This window comes from Rhamphochromis longiceps, linkage group LG7 (assembly GCF_057381845.1).
Source record: "Rhamphochromis longiceps isolate RC_006_pf linkage group LG7, R_longiceps_female_GT1.1, whole genome shotgun sequence".
NCBI classification, from domain to species: Eukaryota; Metazoa; Chordata; class Actinopteri; order Cichliformes; family Cichlidae; genus Rhamphochromis; species Rhamphochromis longiceps.
In genome coordinates this window covers 64,652,919-64,672,410 of record NC_140563.1, presented here as the reverse complement: position 1 = coordinate 64,672,410, position 19,492 = coordinate 64,652,919, and the positions used below count along the sequence as shown (strand labels likewise).

The following is a 19,492-nucleotide window of genomic DNA, read 5'->3' as shown; positions in this document are numbered from 1 at the left end:
CCATTTACTACTAAGTGCTTTTTGAAATATGACAAGCCAGAACTCAAACACACAAAGATTTCTCAGTGTTGTCAGTCTGGATTTGGCTTAAAGTTATTGATGCATTTTTTGCAGCACACAGAATCATAACAAGAGTCTCGCAGACACATCCAGATGCATGCAATCAGAATAAATGAATGGATGTTTAAACAAGGTGGCAATTCAGAAGTCATAAATCTGATTAGTTTGCAGGAGTGACACGTGGAATCTTCCAATTCCTTAGAAAATAACGGTACATTTGATTTCCAACATGGTTAAGCTGGTTTCTTGGCCTAGTTTCTGTTCACATGGCTAGCTGCACCAAGTTCAAACCCCCTTTTCATTTCATCACCTGCTGCTCTTACGTGCCCGTGAGATGATGATAATGGTTGGAAATAGGGCTGGTATAGCTTTTACTGAACTCGGAGCTGCTCTTGATCTCTGTGCTTCTACTACTGTTCATACAAGACGCACAGCAGACTTCCTCGCTGTATAATGTAAGTACAGTGACAATGCTTCCTTTCTGCTTCTGTCTCTGTTTCTCTCAGCATCAAGCCTTTCTCTCAGCAAGCCTACTCTGTGCAGACAGCAGGGACCACCACGATCTCAGGTGAGACGGACCACAGCGTAATTATCTTCTTTTTTTTAAAGCGGACTCGCAGTCCTGTCTCCTGCCATTTAGACCGCTGCCTCACTACAGGATGGTTTTTGAATCTGTCTGAACACCTGGGTCTCCAGCACTCCCGCTTTTGTATCGTGAAGAGGTCGTGAGAGGGAAAAGGTGTCGAGCTGACTTTTCTTACGTCATCTGTACTAAAAGTTTGTGTTGCTTTTTCTAGAAGCAGCTTTGAAAATATCAGGTGGAAAGTGCAATTCCTGGGAAAATTGCACTTTGATTGCTTGGCATAGCTTTTGCAGCTTGCGTGCAGCTGCTGAGCCTGTCTGTTTACTGCCTGAAAATGCTAGTAATTTTAATCTTGGAGCCATATACCCTTTAATACAAGGAGTAGCAGGATAGCAAGCAGCGTTCATTTGGTCCTGTCAACTTAAAAACTCTGTGTAACCTCAGAAAACCATTATCAATAATGACCTCCATTGCCGCTGAGTGAACTCCAGTGTTGAGGACATTAGTGTGCAGCTCGTGCTCACACATTGACTATTACTGCAAAAAGTCAACTTATACATCTGCCATTAAACAGCTGGCAAGCTATCCAGATAGAAATATCCCTCGGATATGATTTTGCTGCCGATAATGTTAGCAAGAAAGACAACTATACCCAGTGACGTGTCCATAATGTAGTGCTGCTCACACCGAAGTTGGTTCCTCTTGTTACAACCTTTATCCAGAGGAGCTGCTTTGAGTCTACAGTCTGGAATCTACATCAGACGACATTATTAGTTCGACTGGCTGCATCAAAGAATAGATCCAATTTTGTGATGATACGAGCCAGGCCTGTATGCTACTTTGAGACCAAGCCTGGGATACCTAGTGACCTAAAAGAAATGGTAAATGGACTGTACTTGTTTTCTATTCAATTTAAGCTCTTGGTGTTTTTCTACTCTAAGCCTCATTCACACACACATTCACAAAAGTGCTTTTTCTTTGCCTAACTGAAAAAAATGATGCATCAGGAGAACTCGGGGTTCAGTATCTCGCCCGAGGATACTTGACATACAGGTGTCAGAGGAGCCAGGGATCGAACCACTTTTCCAATTAGTAGACAAACCACTCTACCTCCTGAGCCGCAGCCATCCACAAAAACTGCTTAGTATAAAGAAGAAACACTTTAAGGTGACAGGGAAGAAGTGAACTCCCAGAGGAGAGTGAGAGTCCACGTAAGGGTGAAGCTGGAGGCCACACGCGACCACAAGAGATATGTGGCGAGGAATGAACAACGTCACTGAGGTTAAGATGACAGACAAGCAGCGCACAGCCAGTTTCTTCAGCAAGTTTAGGTTTAGCGTGGCCTCTGTTCACCATCGCTACATGATGGTACCAACTGAGAAAGTTGGAGGTGGTCTCATTTTTAATATTTTTATTAAATATATTACCTAATTTTTATATTACGATCCTGTCAAACAATGAAAAACTAATGAAATGACAAAAGTTAGTTTTATTGGCTGACCTGTTGATTGCACACACCTTGTTAGCTTTGCTGTTTCAGAGTGGAAAACAACCTCAGCTGCGTGGCCTGTCCTCTCAAATGTGGAACAGGGCACCCAAACTAACGAGTTCCTTAGTGCGTGCTTGACTTGAAAAAGTTAAAATTTGACAGTTTGTCAGAAAATTAGGTAACCACGGCCACTGGAAATGCCCCAAAACATCTCTAATCTTTTATCCACTCATGACAAATCAGAAAAAGACTGAGCTTCCTCTCTTCAGATTGGATGATGGGGTGTGCTAGTTACAATAGCATGAAACTAAGTGACGAGAGTGGCGAGGTTTTTGAAAATGGAGCGAGTGAGTTTTGAGGCAGCAACCGGGGGTCTCGCTGTGGCCCCTGCATTGTTACCCCTTTACATATACTGTTGTTAACCGCTTTTTAGTGCCTCGCCTTTACCTCAGCCGGCTTTTGTCCTCGGGCCTCCAGTAATGGCTTAAAGTTTTACACGTTTGCATTACTGCTAAGCCCGTTAAAAAGCACGATTGAACATGTTGCAGTGGTGAAGTGGGATTAAATGGTGTGTGTGTGTGTGTGTGTGTGTGTGTGTTCAAGGCTATGAACCTCCCAGTGCAGCCCAAACGCACCGAGAGCCGGCATGGCAGGGTCGCTCCATCGGCACCACCAAACTACGACTGGTGGAGTTTTCATCTTTCCTGGAGACACAGAGGGACCAGGAGGCAGTGAGTTACTCTGCACACATGCACACATATCCAGCACCAGACTACAATAAGCACTCCCTATTGTCCCATAAACAGAGATGACAGATAACCCCACAGCAGAGAACAGCGTTAAAGCCCTTTGTGTGTCGCCTAGTATGAATAACCTTTGTAAAGCTCTATCTCTCTGTCTGCTCAGTCTATCTGTCATCCTGCCACGCTGCGTACTCACTGCCATTTTTCTACCTTGGGCTCATAGACAGCTGGCATTCATCTTGTTGCTTTTTGTTTGCTTAGTGGGAAAAAAACTGTTGTACAGTGACTTTGTTGTACAGTGAAATAGATTCTGTTGTCAAACGGCATCATTTACATTAGTGGGAATAAATGGAGTCCTTAAATGTAGATCCATCCCACTGAAGTCACATTTAACATGCAGATTTATCAGTAGGCAAAGACAAAGTTGGGTAAAAATGCAGAAATTATGTATTTTTTTAACCAACCAGACTAGCAGATCTTTCTATTAAGTTTTTTGCCCTCTGTGATCTGTATAGCTGGCCAATATTGCATTAAACTGTATGATTTATTGTGCTGCAAAGCCAAACAAACTCACACCCTGTCTAAGAAAAGCAGGTCAGAGAACAGCCCAGTAAAGTTGCCGTGGTCCTGTTCTGAAACTGGTCAGTGGGAGTAAGTCAGTAAAGCCTCTATTTGAGCTCAGAAATAGAAATTTGAAGTTTGCTTTCAACATAAGCGTATTAATCAGCAGCTTACATGGATACTGAGATTACAGTTGAATTATTAGCAGTTTATCCCTCAGTTTAATTTTGTAGTTTTAGCCATAACTTCTAGCAGCTATGCTTGCATTCAGTTTGTTATAATTGATAAAACCTGACTTAAATTTAACGATTAAATGATAACCACACATTTAGGTTCCTAATCTTTTGGACAAAGACAGTTTTTGCAGCTTTGCCTGTGCAGCGACTGCAGCGTTTGACTTTAAATCAAACAACGAAGATCTGACTGAAGTGCTTTCAGCTTTAATTCAGGGGAATTAACACTAAATTTGCATTAACTGTTGAGGAATTACAGCCATTTATACACAATCCTGTTTTCAGAGGCTCAAAGGTATTATGAGGATTTTTTCACTGCTTGGATGAAAGCCATTTGCAGTCTGCCTGAAGTGGAGAACCCATGGACACCATCGAGTGTTTCCTCCCTTGAGATGCTCTGCTAGACCTTTACTGCAGCTTCCTTCAGTGGCGGCTTGTTTGGGTGTTTTCTCTGCCATTAGTTCAGTAATGAACAACATGATCTGCTGGGTTGAGATCACAGCTAGTGATAGAAACATTTCTGAGGGTTTTTTGGGTCCTCGGGGGGAGAGAGTAGCTTGTCTCTTGGTTGCAGAACTTGACAACCTCGATGAACGGGAGCGTCTCAATTCATGCTTAGAGTGTTCTTGACTGTGTTTCATGTCGATAAGTTGTTTTTCTAAACCATGGAGATAACTCGTTGCACTTTCAATGACTTCTGTGGTCTTGTTGGCTTTTGGTTGTGCTGTGATGACGTGCAGTCTTTCTTTTAACAATCCACCAGATTGCTGATCTAACTTTATATTTTTCTGTTTCTCTGTTAGGTTCAAAATTACAGTGAAAAGTTATAGCAGGATCCTTGAAGTAACTTTAGGCGTACCCAGTGTGTTTATCTCCACATTTCTGGCGTCCGTCTGATTCAAATGTTTCTCTCTTCTCAGTACAACAAGCACCTTTTTGTGCACATCAGCCAGAGCAGCCTGAGCTACAGCGATCCGCTGCTGGAGTGTGTGGACATCCGGCAAATCTACGACAAGTTCCCCGAGAAGAAGGGAGGTCTGAAGGAGCTGTTTGATAAGGGCCCACAAAACGCCTTCTACCTGATCAAATTCTGGGTAAGCAGACAAACTTTTAATCAGTTTCCTGTTTACTTGAGTTTTTTTTTCCAGTACCTGTCAAATATCTTAAAAATATTTCTGGACTAAGGTTAATGTTTTTTCCTCCTGAAAATGCTTTGGACGTCACCGAGTAGGGTCAGCAAGAACCGCATTCCATGCACCTCTGCCCCCACCCAGGGAAAGTTCCCTTATTTTTCTACGCAGCACTGTGTGTGTGTGTGTGTGTGTGTGTGTGTGTGTGTGTGTGCGTGTGCTTGTGTGAGTTCCATCTGTCCACCTGGAATATGGAGGTGGTGGGTTGATGAAAGCGCAGATGCTTTGTTTGAACACCTGCTCACCTCCAGACTCACAGGTAGCTGTTTTCACCTGTGTGTGTGTGTGTGTGTGTGTGCTGACTTTACTGTCCTTTCTCAGAACTCCTCTGTACCATAGGACTTCCAAAAATCCGACTCTCAAACTAATAATTTATAGCCTCTACGAAAAAAAGCCAGTAACAAAAAACCCAGTAAGATGACAATAATTGGATCTAAGTGGGCGCCTGTGGCGTTATTTTTGTGCCACTATTCTGAGTGCACGTAAAAAAAAGTTTGCAGGTGCAAGTGTTGTATTTTGAGGAGAAATTTATTTTGAGTGAAGAAAAGCTGAATTTGAGTGAACAAAATTCATTGCTGCGTGCAAAAAATGTATTTCAGTGTTTGCTATTATCCATACAAACGCACAATAGCTGCCCCTCAGTTCGGTCAGTTTTTGCATTTGCACTCGCTCGCAATGTGTTGCTCGCACTCTAAACATTTCTGCCCGTGCGCGCTCAGCTCTTTCTCTACACCGTTATATTTGTGCCACAAAACCAGCCAATCACAGACTTGGATGCAAAAAAATCTGATTGGCTGTTTTGGTCTCCAATCAGCTCGAAATGACAAAATGCAATATCCCAGAATCCATTTCGTCCAAAACTCAATCGAGGCAGTGGCGGAGGAACACAGAGTGGCGGAGTTTGAAATATTGCTCTTTCTGGGTCTGAAAATAAACTTTTAAGATATTTTCATGCGAGAATGGTGCTGTGTAAACTTCTAATATCTGCTCGATTCATCAAGACATCACATTTTTGCATAAGTGCTCTAACGTTTTCGGAGATGCCTGTTACCCACCAGCTGACCGCATAGCTGGACTGGAACCGGCCCCGGTGAGCCGATGATGATTTTTCATTTTTATGTTTGTTTGTTTTTGTAACTGTATAAACAATGAAAGGTGGTGGATTAGCCAATTCGTCATGATCAACTCTGGGCTGGACCAATTACAATACATCCGTATTGAGGGGAAAAGGAACGCGATTAGTCCCGGACTTCAGCTACAATGAAAAAGACACAAAGCTGGAGTTATTCTGTCTTTACGCTGTGAGCTGCCTCTTCTTCTCTCATCTTCTCCCCTCTCTCTCCTGTTGCTACTTCAATCATGAAACTGATCAATGATCAGCTGATCGTCTCTCTTGTTTGTTTATCTCCCACTTTGCGCCAGAAACAGGAAACCAGCAGATGTTGCGCTAAACAACAACAGCAGCACGTTCAAGCTTGATCAGCTGTTGTTAGAATTTATTTAAAATTAATTTCTAGTATCAGCTGATGTTTGCTGGAGCCACAGCTGTAAAAGCTGCTGCTCATCATATCGGTTTGGAAACATGAAGGTGAAATAAATCATACATATATACCAACAAGACAGTGTACGTCACTGTCACAACAGCGTTTGTTTTAGTTCAAAGGCTTTATTGTTTTTCCTATAATACCTGGTGGTGTAGTCGGTGATTTTTTGTCAGTTCAGCCTCATATATTATGTTTAACCTGAGTGACCACCCGGTCAGCTGGTGGGTAACAGGCGTTGCAGGAATGACTTTTGTTCACTCAAATTCAGCTTTTCTTCGCTCAAAATAAATTTCTCCTCAAAATGCAACACTTACACCTGCAAACTTTTTTTACGTGCGCTCAGAATAGTGGCACAAAAATAACGCCATAGGCGGACGCTTTCAGCTATTGTGTTGCTGTTTTTTGGAACAAGCTACTCTCTTCTCAGTTACATGTGTGCATACATTCAACAACAGACCCCAAACCTTTTTATTTACACAGATCTTCGCTTAATAGGCGTTGGCGTTGTTTTGTTGTGCAGCTTTGACTGCCTTAAGGCATTGCAAACATACACAGGTTTTTATGTCTCTATCTTCTGCGTCAGGTGGATTGAGTTTACATGTAATGAAATGTGATCTATAGATAAAAACGTCATTGTCATTTGCAATATGAATTAAATGTGTGTAAAGGTGTAGTAAGTAGTTTTTCTTAGAATCATCTCAGATGAATGGGTCAATTAAAGTAATTGGATTTGGTGATTGACAAACTGAGCTGTTGGATGCTTTCAGTGCTCACGGTGGAAAAACATACTGGCTTTTATCTTCATGTTTTCAGACAGTACTTCAGTCTGATGATGCTATGTCATAGTTATTATGCTGTAGCATTGTGGTGGCCTTTGAGTTGATGTTCTGTGACCGTGTGGCTACATTGTATTGTTAGTCGCTAATCAGAGTAGCTAAAATCCTTGCCTGGAGAAGTAAAATAAAGTGGATATTGTGTAATTCTTTTTAACCACAAGCATTTCGAGTTGGATATCAGATGTTGTCACAGCCCTAATTCGTAAGCAAGTTAGCTTAGTAGGAGTCACACTGATTTGCTAGCTAGATGAGCTCATGTTACAGCAGACGATCTATTCTCGACACCTTTTCCTCTTTCCGTCATTGTCATAAATGTAATTCTAAAACGACACCATCCTCTTTGCATGTGTTACACTTGCACTGCTTCAACATGAGCAGAAATCCAAGGCTTCCTGTTAGTTGCAGCTGCTAAGCTCCATGACTGGAGAACTCCTGTTCTGGGGTGGGGCTGGTCAACCGACAAAATCACTGTGAGGTGAGGAGGTTGTTGGACAGTAGAAATAATCCAGGAGAGGACAGGAGCCTGCAGGCTTGTGAAGTGGTGAGGTGTGCTTGCAGCATGCGAACAAATAAAGAGAGAGTGTGTGTGTCATGTAGAGAGCCTTCCCTTGAATTTAATTAAAAAGCTCTCAGATCTACCACAATGGAGTGTGTTTCTGATAATCTGCAGCTTTAATAGAGCACGGTTTGATGTTTGTGTGCACGTGAATGGATGTAAATGTAAGTGAGTAAGCATATGGTGTTTGTGTTTGTGTGTTCTCTGAGCCCCGAGACGCACGGTGCTCCTCAGAGGACTCATTACAAACAGTACAAACCCTTCCTCGCTCCTCCCTGCCTGCAGTCCAGGTGCAGCGTGTTCTCTCTGCTCTGATTAAACATTTTTCTGCTTCAACTTCAGTCGCACAAAGTTGTATAAGAAAATGTTTCTTTCTTCTGTTTCCCCCCTGTACCTGCCTCTTTCCTGTCTCATAAAACACCTGCATAAAGGTTTGGTTCAAATAAAAAAAACAAACAAACAAATGTGGATGTTATAAAGGTCAATCCCCACATTTTACAACAATACATTTTTTCTTCTTCTAAAGATTACACAACAAATTGCATTTTAACTGTTTTATGAGGTGATTAAGGAGATAAACATGCATATGCAAGGTTTCAGAACATTTTAGTGCCCAATTAAAACAGCACTCTGCACTGATGGATGGAGGAAGAGTCTCGGAGATGATTCTTTTACTTCATGTACTGAAAAATAAGGTTGCACATTGCATTTTCATGTCAGTTTCAGCATCATAATCATGGATTTGCTCGTCCTCTGGAGACCTTTTATGGTGCAGTACCAGCAGAGGGCACTGTCGGAAAACTTTAGCTTCAGAAAAGCAACAGGACTAAACGTGCTTGTTTTCTGTGACCTGATGTTTGCGTTGTCGTCTTTGCTCTGTGGTTTCCAGGCGGACCTGAATTATAACGTGCAGGACGACCCCGCAGCCTTCTACGGTGTGACCAGCCAGTACGAGAGCTCGGAGAACATGACAATCACCTGCTCCACCAAGGTCTGCTCCTTTGGCAAGCAGGTGGTTGAGAAGGTTGAGGTGAGGACTGAGGATAACTGCTAAATAGAAACATGTGGGGTTTATTCACACAGCAGGTGATTTCTGCATTCAGACTGAAAAAATATTGATACTTGCAAAATGTCCTGTAACTCCCTATGTGGGCTTTAAAACCACCACATCCTTCATTTTCTTCACCTTAAGCCCTCGATGGCATCAAATAATCCCTTATGACACTAGCAAAAATGATTATGTCAGGCCTGACAGTTTTCCACAGCTGCACATAATGTTACACAACCATTTTCAAAGGCTGAGCTTTTCACTAGAAAGCTGCTTTTGATGTGTAAAACTGATGGAGGTGCCTTTCATTGGTGCGTTGTGTAATATTATTTGGCTAAAGCATCTTCCTTTGCTTCCCCCTCTCTCACAGACGGAGTACGCGAGGTTTGAAAACGGGCGTTTTGTCTACAGAATCAGTCGTTCGCCGATGTGCGAATACATGATCAACTTCATCCACAAGCTCAAACACCTGCCGGAGAAATACATGATGAACAGCGTGCTGGAGAACTTCACTATTTTGCTGGTGCGTCTCTCTGTGTGCTGTACTGTTTATGTTATGCAAATATATATTTACCACCTTCCTTCTCTCGATGGGTGAAAATGTTACACTAATGCAGTTAATCCAAGTCTGGGACGTCTCTTCCGCTTTTCCTCATTCTCTGTTATATCGTTACTGTTATCATGGCGATTGCTTATATTAAACATGAAGCTTCAAATAATGAGGTCAACATATGTACAGGTAATCCCCATGAGATAAAAGCTCCGGTTTCATCCTGTCTAAAAACTGAGTTTTTAAACTCTTAGACCTCTGTGATGTCAGAGTCATAGAAGCTAATTATTAATATCCTTAATATGATCATCTCACACTGACAGCCAATCAGTAGAAAGCTGGATTACAGAGAGGGAGATTTTAAAGGGAGAAGAGCTAAAACCGCTTGCTTTAGAGAGTGGATAAGGTAAAGACTGTATATCAAAGATGTACAGTATGGCATTAATGACGGACCCGACCACAGGCTTGTGCTTTTCAGCATCTCTTTATTAACTCGGTTGCTGTTAAACACACACGAATGGCCTCAGCTCTCCCGCTGCCAGCCGCACGCATCACCAACAACAATAACCCAGGACCCAGTGCAGATCTTCCAGCCGACGACGCGTGACTGCCGATGTCGTGCACGTGCATCCATCTCCCCTGCAACGGCACCACAGACCACGCCCCGCCACACACAGATTCTAGGTCTGGAAAAGGAATGGAACATCAAAGTGGTTGATTCATCAAGCTGGTTGCAAAGAGGAGTATATTAAGATCCTACTTCCCATCAAACACACGGGAAGATAAGGCAGGGAAGGTGATGGAGCAGTTCTTACAACATGAGCTTCAGTGTGTCTCAGTTTCCCAGGCAGACCAACCCCTCCCTCATCATGTCTGGCTTTAAAATGGGAAGATGACAGCAGTGAAAAAGCTTAGCTCAAGACTTCACAACAGGATTTCACTAGTCAGCATCTGTGTTGACCTACTTTTATATACAGTCTATGGAATGAACTTGGGGGCAGCACCAAGATCCAGTACAAAATAAACAAGAGTGATTTTAAACTAATGCAAAGCCACCTTAGTGGAGTCCAAGAATAAAAACATGAAACTGGAAATGAGCAGCGTAGGTCCCCTTTAACACCAGCCGGTGCCAGGTCTCTGTGACACTACATTCACTGGGAATAGATAATGAGAATCTTCTTCAGCGTCTGTGCAGAGCTCTCGCTGCTACTTTATCCACTTTTTTTGCAAAAATCACACAACCCCAAAACAAATGGGATTAACCAAACTCTGGTTTTCTCCATAAACCAGCACCTTCAGTGTGCTACTAAAACTGTGCATGTGAATTTCTCAGTGGCACCTTTCTGCATTGGTAGACCTTTTAAAGTGCTTTTGTTCAGGTGCTGTAATTGTTTCATGTGCTTTGTATAAGCATATTGTCTTCTATATCCTACAGCTGTGAATACATGTTGAAATATTAGTTGTTGCCTTAAGGAGGATAAGAGTTTAGAAGTATACTTGTGCAGTTCTTGATCTCGAATGATATATGTATACGAGTGTGCTTAACCTTGACCTCTTGTGTGTTCTTCATTCCCGTGTGTGTGTTTCCAGGTGGTGAGCAACAGAGACACTCAGGAAACGTTGCTGTGTATGGCGTGTGTGTTCGAGGTGTCCAACAACGAGCACGGAGCACAGCACCACATCTATCGACTCATCAAGGAATAACACACACACATATACACACTCACGTTGAAACACATGTATGGCCTTTGCTTGGTGTTTTTTTTTTTTTCCTTTTTTGTGACATCAGAGCTAAAAATGTCTCTAAAAATTAGTTTCAGCCAAACAAATTCGTGAAAAAAAGAAAAAGGCTGCATTTTCACTGAAAATAACGGGGGTAAAAATATTTTTTTTAATTAACACCAGATGTGACACCGCAGAAACCTCCTCAACAGGAGCATATCCACACTAACTCCAAACCTGGTGATCGGTAGCTCATTAGCTATAATGATAATAAAAAAAGCACAGTGGCAGTGCAGCCATAAAAACACATCAGAATCGACCTGGTGCATTTCCCCAAGAACATCCTGACTCTGATATCACCAGGGGATGTCACGTCTCCACTAATTGGTTCCTTCTTCTCTTTCTCCCAGTTTTTTCTCTTTTCTGTCTTTTTTTTCTCTTTCCTATCTTGATGATGGAAATGAAAGTGGTGTTTCTGTCATGAGTTTTGGTGAAAGTCGACCCAGGGAGAAGAAAGAAAGAGAGGGGGAGAAAAACAAAACAAAAAAACAACAAAAAACAGAGAGAGTGAGATCTCATAATTTCCCCCCCGTGTGTTATCTGTCAGGAAACTGACAGGCGCTGAAGGTCAGACCCTGTGTATCATCAATAAGCAGAGAAAGCTGGAGGAAATAACACTACTGCATTATCATATAGTAGAATATAGAGGTGGATTTGTACAGATGGACACTGCAAATTGTGTGAGCTGAATTCTTATACAAGAGGTTTGTCCCAAAGAAAAAGAAATCAAATTTTTACCTTTTTGTATGTTTTCTTTACAAAAAAAAGAAAAGAAAAAAATCTTCTAAACTTTGGGGAGTTGTTTATTGATAATAGCATAGAGATTCTATTTTAATTCCACAATCACTATCTAAACCTTATGTTAATAATAAGAAACTATAAGTGAAATTGAACTGAATTGTTTTTTGTGCAACAGGTGACTCTTTATTTTGCTTAAAAGACTAACGAAATTATAATCCTCAAGATTTCAGAATCCTGTTTTGTGGGCTTTTATTGTGAAGCAGCAGCTGTAGGAAATGCCAGCTCTGTGGGAGAACGGCAAACGGTGAAACTGACGTCACTGAGACGTCATTAGAAATGCTAAAACTGGATTCCATAAATGGATTCAACGTGGAATTGCAGGCTTCATCCCAAACCGTGACAGCTGTCAACCAGAGGGGTGATTAACAGATAGAAATGTGATTACAAACTATGATCAACTATTAATATGAGTTTGCAGATCTTAAGGATTATAATCTGAAGCATACTCTGGTCTACTGAAAAGCACTGTGAATTTTAAACCTTATACATTGCCATTCATGGTGTACACGTAGGGAAAAAAGTTTTACTGCTGTTTTTATTGTGTAAATTACTTTTGCAACTTAAAGGGGACCTATTGTGTTCATTTCCAAATTTTCATTCTTTTAGTCTCCTAGAGTAGCTTTGCATGCGTCACAGTTCAAAATAATCCTCCTTTATCTTATTTTGGTCCTTGATGTAGCCCTTCAGTTCATTCAATGTCTGAGTCAGCCTCCCATTATTAAACCCAACTTCTTCTAATTGGCCACTTCCTGCAAACAGAAGGCTCAGCAGGTGGGCGGGGCTTTTGTACACAGAGGTTTTTTTTTGTTTTGTTTTGTTTTTTTGCTATCTGAAGCAGAAACCTGAGCTTTTGGTTCACAGGGATTACTTATACATACCCGGACATATTATTTAAAATGTTGGCCTAGTTTATTCCAAGTGTCCACCATTTTAACTTTATATATGATGGAAAACAAGGAAAAGTATAATATGTCCCCTTTAATGTTATCTTAGGTAAGTGTGATGACCATGCCCATACAAGCAAGCCTGAATATTACATCCATATTTAGATGGGACAGCCCTGACCAGAAGCATTCTCACCTCAGTGTCAGGGTTATTTTAACTCTAGATGACACAGTTCCCCTCAACCACTACAACACAGGTTTTTCTGGTTATATAATATTTAAAAAGTAATTTATGAATTTTAAAAAACCAAAAACTCTCGATGGAGTGTACTGTAGCAGGTGTCGTCTGGTGGTTTGTCTGTGTCATGCCCAGCAGCATGAAGTGCCTTTGGCTGGAAACAGCATTAGACATTTCTATTGTGTTTCCCAAAAGTCCTGATAATTTGATGTTGTAGGTGGTGCATGGGTACAAAAAAACAAAAACATTTTATTGTACAGGAACATTTTGGTCCCACATGCCCCTGTTTTCTGTGTCCTGGGATCAGTTTATCCAAATTCCATGTAAAAGTGGTTCTTTAATTTAATTTGTGGACAGTCCTGATTAATTTTTCAATTATTTCTGATGTCTTTGGGATAAATTCTTGTTCATGTGGTATCTATTGGCAGTATTTATTCCATGTATTTGCATTTGTTTATTACATGTATGACGGATTCATGTAGACAGAGCTTGTGCACTAGATATTACCTGGCGCCTCGTTCATAAAATGCAATTGTTTGGACTTGTCACTGTTTGGACGACCTGCTCTTACAAACCTGCTGTAGAATCATTTTGATTATCTGTTTTATATAGACGCTGTTAAAAGTAGTGGATGCCATCAATTAACTTTTTACAACTTTAATATCTCTGTCTGATACAGCTACAGCTAGCAGGTTAGCTTAGCTTAGCATAGCAATGAAAGCAAGTGGAAACAGTGCTCATAATCCCTTCTAAAGCTAGCAAATTCACATATTATATTGTGTTTGTTTGGTATGTTTTAAAAAAAAAAGCATATAGTCAAGTTAGGCAGTTTAAAAAATAAGAAGAAATGCTAAAAGTCAACCAGCTCTCAAATCATCTTGTCTTGTTATATATTCGCATACCTATAGCTGGTTAGCTTAGCTTAGCGTACTCATAATTAGCTTTTGCAGATTTTCTGCAAGTTTGGCCTGTATTCCCAACCACCGGTGTTTGGAAGGCTAGTTTTAAAAAGTAATAGATTAATGAATTAAAACTGAGTCAGACTGCCTGCTCTCAGACTTGTTCCAGCAGTCCAAGCATACTTTTGAGAAGTAGGCAGTTTCACTTTTAGCTTTGCTGTTTCCACATGTTTTCATGGTGTGATAAACTCATGGCATTAGCAGCTTTCACACAACAAACCGAACAAGAAATGTATTTGTTAGAGTGCCAAACTGATTCTTTCAAGTTAGACTGAAAAGGCAGCTATAATAAGCTACACTGACTAGGTTTACCGATTTATCTGGATAAGCTTCTTTCTCTTGGAATTAAAATCCATGATTTGTAACTCATTGCAGCTCTTAAAGATTTCTTTTTTTTTTTTTGTTTACATGTGGGAATCTGTTTAAACACTAGAAGGTCGGAAAAATGAAGCAATGTGAATAAATGAGGCCCAGAGATTTTTATGTTTTAATAAGAAAACCTTGATACAATGATGTTGGCCGAAAATGCTTTGCGGTACAGAAGATCCAGTAACTTGTAGGAACTTCAAACCTCAAATGACACATCTTTGCTCAGAAATGGCCAGCTGTTCAAAATTTAGCCTCAACAAGTTATGACTCACACGTGATTCACGTCTCCTGCCTTTGTGCTGAAATGGATTAGTGTTTATCCAAAACCACTAGGTTTTGACTCTGTTAAACTAAAGACCCCTGTGGGTGTCTGTCGGGATTACAAACCACGCTTTCCCCCCTCACACTCGTGAATCATCCCGCTAGGAAATTCCCCTGCTCTTGACTTTCCCAGACTTGTGGCTCACACTCCAGTATTTGTTGTTTGTAGACCGAACACTAGGCCTTCTGCAGGAGGATGGACACGTAACGTGCAAGTGATAGCCCAACAAAAGCTGCAGCTATGACCCTCTGTCCAAACAGTATCTAGCACCTGCTTACCAAAGACAGTCATGTGACACAAAGTAAAGAGGAAAGTGATTTATTAAAGCTCGCTTAATGAACATAAAAAAACAAAATCAAAAATGGACGCCCCTTACCATCTTGGCTGTCAGGAAAAGGCTTCTTTAAACTGTGACTCATTAAAATGCTCTAACTGTCCGTTAAACATTACAAGGACTCAGCTGCACAGCTTAACTGTTAACTGTCCATTTGCTGTAATCAGCTGGAGAATATGTGGTGACAATGAAATAACACTAAAGCAGTGAAGTCTAAAAGGTCGTTCAAAAGGTCACAAAGTCCAGTGAAGCACTGAGTTTTTCAGTCATCGTCGTCTGTGTTGTTAATGTCGTCTTGTATGTGCAAGTTGGATATTATCTTCTATTACGGATCACGTGAGGCGCAGAAATCCTGTCTGTAATCAATTCCAAAATGGCCTTGAATCTTTTTCGCTCCGGTGCAGCACGCGTGTGTCGTGCACCGAGGGGTTTTTGATAAGGTGCTTTGTATAAAAGTGACAATAACGTTTATTACAGATGTTGTGTATATCTTTGATATTCTAATGTTTATCCTATTTTGTGAAGAGAGTACATTTAGGAGAAATCCAAAAGCTAGTGATGTGTGTCTATTGGTACTGCACAGGGTCTGATCTTTGCTTTGTAACTTTCTCCCCCCTCATGGCTAAAGGTATGTTAGATATTTTCTAGCTTTGTAGAGACTTTGTACGCATATGCTATTCAGTTTAAATAAATGGTCAGTTCTAAACTGTGCTCGTGGGTTTTGTCTTTTCTCATTAGTCTCATCTCTGAACTTGCTGTTATTGTTGTCATTAATTAATTTAGCTTGAATGCATTCACATGATACATGCAGAATTCTTCTTTGCATACAGAATAGCAACGGGAGGTTTCAGCAGAGCTGTTATAGATTCGTATTTTCCAATTAGTTTTATTGTCATTACATTTCAAGTATTTATGGTAATGGTAAATGGACTGATTCTTATATAGCGCTTTTCTACTCTCACGGAGTACTCAAAGCGCTCTATACAACATGCCTCATTCACCCAATCACACCCATTCTCACAAGCACTTAATCTACACTTAGTGCTTTCTAACGACATTCATACACATTCATACTCCGATGGAGAACAAGTTGGGGTTAGTATCTTGCCCAAGGATACTTGAAATGCAGACTGGAGGAGCCAGGGATCGAACCACCGACCTTCCGATCAGTAGGTGCCCTGCGCTACCTCCTGAGCTACAGCTCAGTGGTGACAGCAATATTTAAAGCTTAACCCCTTTTTGTAACCTTTTGATAAAATTCAGGATTGAGGTTAATCAAGTCGTTGTTATAAGTTGACTCTGTCATGAGACCTCCCACAGCATTAAGAGACACACACTGTTTTTTTAGGAATTTGCTTTCAAAGAAGCTTTGATATATTAAAAGAAACCAACTACACCCTCCCATACAAGACTTCCATATAAAAATGTGAAACTCTACTGTAAAATATGCTGTATGTTTACAGCCCGGTGCAGAAAACTGTTCTCAATAACAAACTTTAGCAGTTCGAGCCAATGAACTAGACATCTTGACCATGTAGAGCCTTTTTGGTTAATTGCATCAAGAATCCATTCAGGAAGATTTTTATTCCAGTTTTGTGTTTGCCACACCGACTGAATGAACTATGAACTCAAGAATTGTTCACACATATGTCTTATGAAGCTCAAACTGTATCGATGCATAGCTCACACGCAAATGCACAAAACATGCAAATCAAACCTGAACCATCTGGAGTTTAAATAGGCTAAGAAAGTAACCATATAGTATGCTTATTATACTGGAGCAGTGTTTTCAAGTACTTGTACCCTGTTTAATTATTGCCATTATTTTTTAGCTGCCAAGTCAGCTCAAAACAAAACTGAAGAACAACTAATATATGCTGAAACCTTTTTGTTGTTCTTTACATGAATTTTACTTCACATTAAAGTTAGAACTTCCTTATATTCAAATATCAGCACTAATCCCTGCGCTCATTAAAAGAACAGATACACACAATGAATTTCAAGTAATGTGCTTCAAATGATTGTTGCTGAAAAGATTTTATTGGGTTTTTGTTCCTGTTGTACAGATCAATGGAGAACATATGGATTAAGTGACCGCACATGGTAGCAAGTGTGATATGATTGTAGCAACGCATTACCTCCAACAATGTTTAAGACTTTAGGATCTTACAGGAAACAATGGAAGTCTTTGGCACTGACAATTTTTATTCACATAGTGTTGAGGTTATAAGATGCTACATCTTAGAGATCTATCAGGATGACCTCTTAATTTCTGTGCCCCTTGCTAATGGTCAGTACATTTTCTCTAGCTGTATATGATTAACAGTCAATGACGCAGCCAATCAGAATCGCATAACAAAACATAAAACAACATCTGGACCCACAATTCCAGATGTAGCTGAGACAGAGTGAACGTCAGCCAAGCAGTTTCCCTTAAAAACACCAGAGGGAGCTCTACTCAAAGAAATGCATCCAAAGCGCCATTGAAACTGCATTTGCTCTGTCACTTCACTTTTAAGAATTTGTTAGAAAAAAATGCATAAAAATCTTTGATTGTTCACGTTATTAAGACAATGATTCATTTGTTTTAAAACTAAAAAGTTTGTAGGCTTTATCCATAACTGAGCTCAACTACAACATTTTATTTTTCATCAACAGTGAACGTGACGTTTTGTGAAGTAAAATGTTTTTCATGCTACAGCTGGCTTTGTGGGCATATTTGTTGTGGTGAGACTGGAAACTCCAAACGTCTGACAGCCAATAACAAGTCTGCAGGTCACACACAGACAGACACAGTGACCTCACAGGAAACAAGATCCAAGATAAGAAAAACATTCCGCGTTATCGTGCATCCCAGACGCAGAGCCCACAGTCCTCTTAATCCAAATCTACTGTTTGCAACGCATGCCCAGAACGTATGTGAACATGGTTCTGTATCCAGTAAGTGCGCACACTCACATGCCTTAACGCGTGTGCGTGTGTTCATATTCCCAGATGGTTTCCTAAGCAGTTATTTTACCAACAAACCCGGCCTGATGTATCACTCCTGACAGTACTCAAACAGACTAATGGTGCCTGCTGGGGATCAACGCTTGCCATCAATGCAATATGTTCACTACCACACACACCAAAACACTCTTAATGCACATAAATCCTTTTACGAGTTTGGTCGACCATATTCTGTCCTGAAATAGTTGAAAGAGCCGATTATGGGATCAGACGCTATATGAGGACCCTGCGGGGTGTAATAGATGGATTTCCTTCCGCTTTTTACCCAATCCAGCTGAGCTCTAAAACATTCGGCTCTGTGGAGATTATGAAGATGAAACTGAGTAACAATACATACTGCAGTCTTAACACTGCTGAGTAAAAGCTTCATCAGCGGTTTAGCTCAGTCCGAGTGCCTCTCTGCTCCAACTCTAGCTCTCTCTGTCTTGTGCGGGACACAGTAAGCAAAGCCAAAAGACTGAAGGTTCTGCTCTGTGCTTACCTTGAGATTGTACTAACCTAATGAGGCAGACAAAAACACACACAAAAAAATCTCATAGTTGCAAGAAAAAAAGAAAAAAAGTAAAAACATGAAATTCCACCTCGTCAGAAATTATAATGACAAGTCTTGCAGTTACCCTCATAGTCTTTAGATGAGAAGTATTTGAGTTAAAATAAATAAACCAAACATTAAACGTGTGGACGGTCACGAGCCAGTTTGCATTTCTGAGCAAATGCACAAACTGCAAACTGGTATCTCGCTCAGTCAGCCAGAGGAAGAGAAAGTGAGAGGAGCTGGTGGGGCTGCTGGATAATCTCCTGAGCTCAACCTGCACAGGTGTGCTGCATGGCTGAGCAGGTCAGCTCCACCCACCCACCACGAAGAAAGAGAAGACAAGAGGCCCACTCTGTGCCGCCCTCCCACTCCTGTGAGACATCTGTGAACACATCCGTCTATTTACATTGTGAAGAAACTGGACAATATGGAATTATGTTAAAATATTTTGCATGTGCCTGACCTGACATCCCCTTCCAAACACTTCAGAGTCTGTGAACAGATTCACAGTGAAAAGTGAAGAAGACTGCAGAAATCATGAAAGGCCAGAAAGTCGCGTTAAAGATGGAGATGATCAGGAACTAATCTGACGTGTTTCTCGTCAGCTGTAGTTAAGACTTTGAAATATTATAGCGCATTTTGGCAACCGCACTTTTTTCACCCCTTTTTGCTGACCTGAGAGATGACGGTTCTATTTCCAACCGAACTTAATAACTGTTGATTATTTGACATCCCAGATATCAAGTTTGACTTCACTGCAGTTCTCATGTAGACCAGACTGATCTCAAGAATAAAACCTGTGACATTAATAAAAATACTACAGAGCTCTAAGCAAACGTGGATAACAGCGCTGACTTTTAACCGTG

At 40.8% G+C, this 19,492-nt stretch overlaps 1 protein-coding gene across 2 annotated transcripts in view; it reads left to right on the top strand.

Moving 5' to 3' along the window:
- The window catches only part of tead1a (TEA domain family member 1a), a 47,795-nt gene extending 34,468 nt beyond the window's left edge, over window positions 1-13,327 (top strand). For both annotated transcript variants that reach the window (XM_085414820.1, XM_085414819.1), the window contains 6 exons: window positions 567-628; window positions 2,736-2,863; window positions 4,590-4,763; window positions 8,685-8,825; window positions 9,214-9,366; window positions 10,984-13,327. In XM_085414820.1, coding sequence (XP_085270946.1) covers window positions 567-628; window positions 2,736-2,863; window positions 4,590-4,763; window positions 8,685-8,825; window positions 9,214-9,366; window positions 10,984-11,097 — 772 coding nt within the window. In that variant the 3' untranslated portion in view covers window positions 11,098-13,327. The remainder of the gene's footprint in view (window positions 1-566; window positions 629-2,735; window positions 2,864-4,589; window positions 4,764-8,684; window positions 8,826-9,213; window positions 9,367-10,983) is intronic.
- The last annotated feature ends 6,165 nt before the right edge of the window (window positions 13,328-19,492 follow it).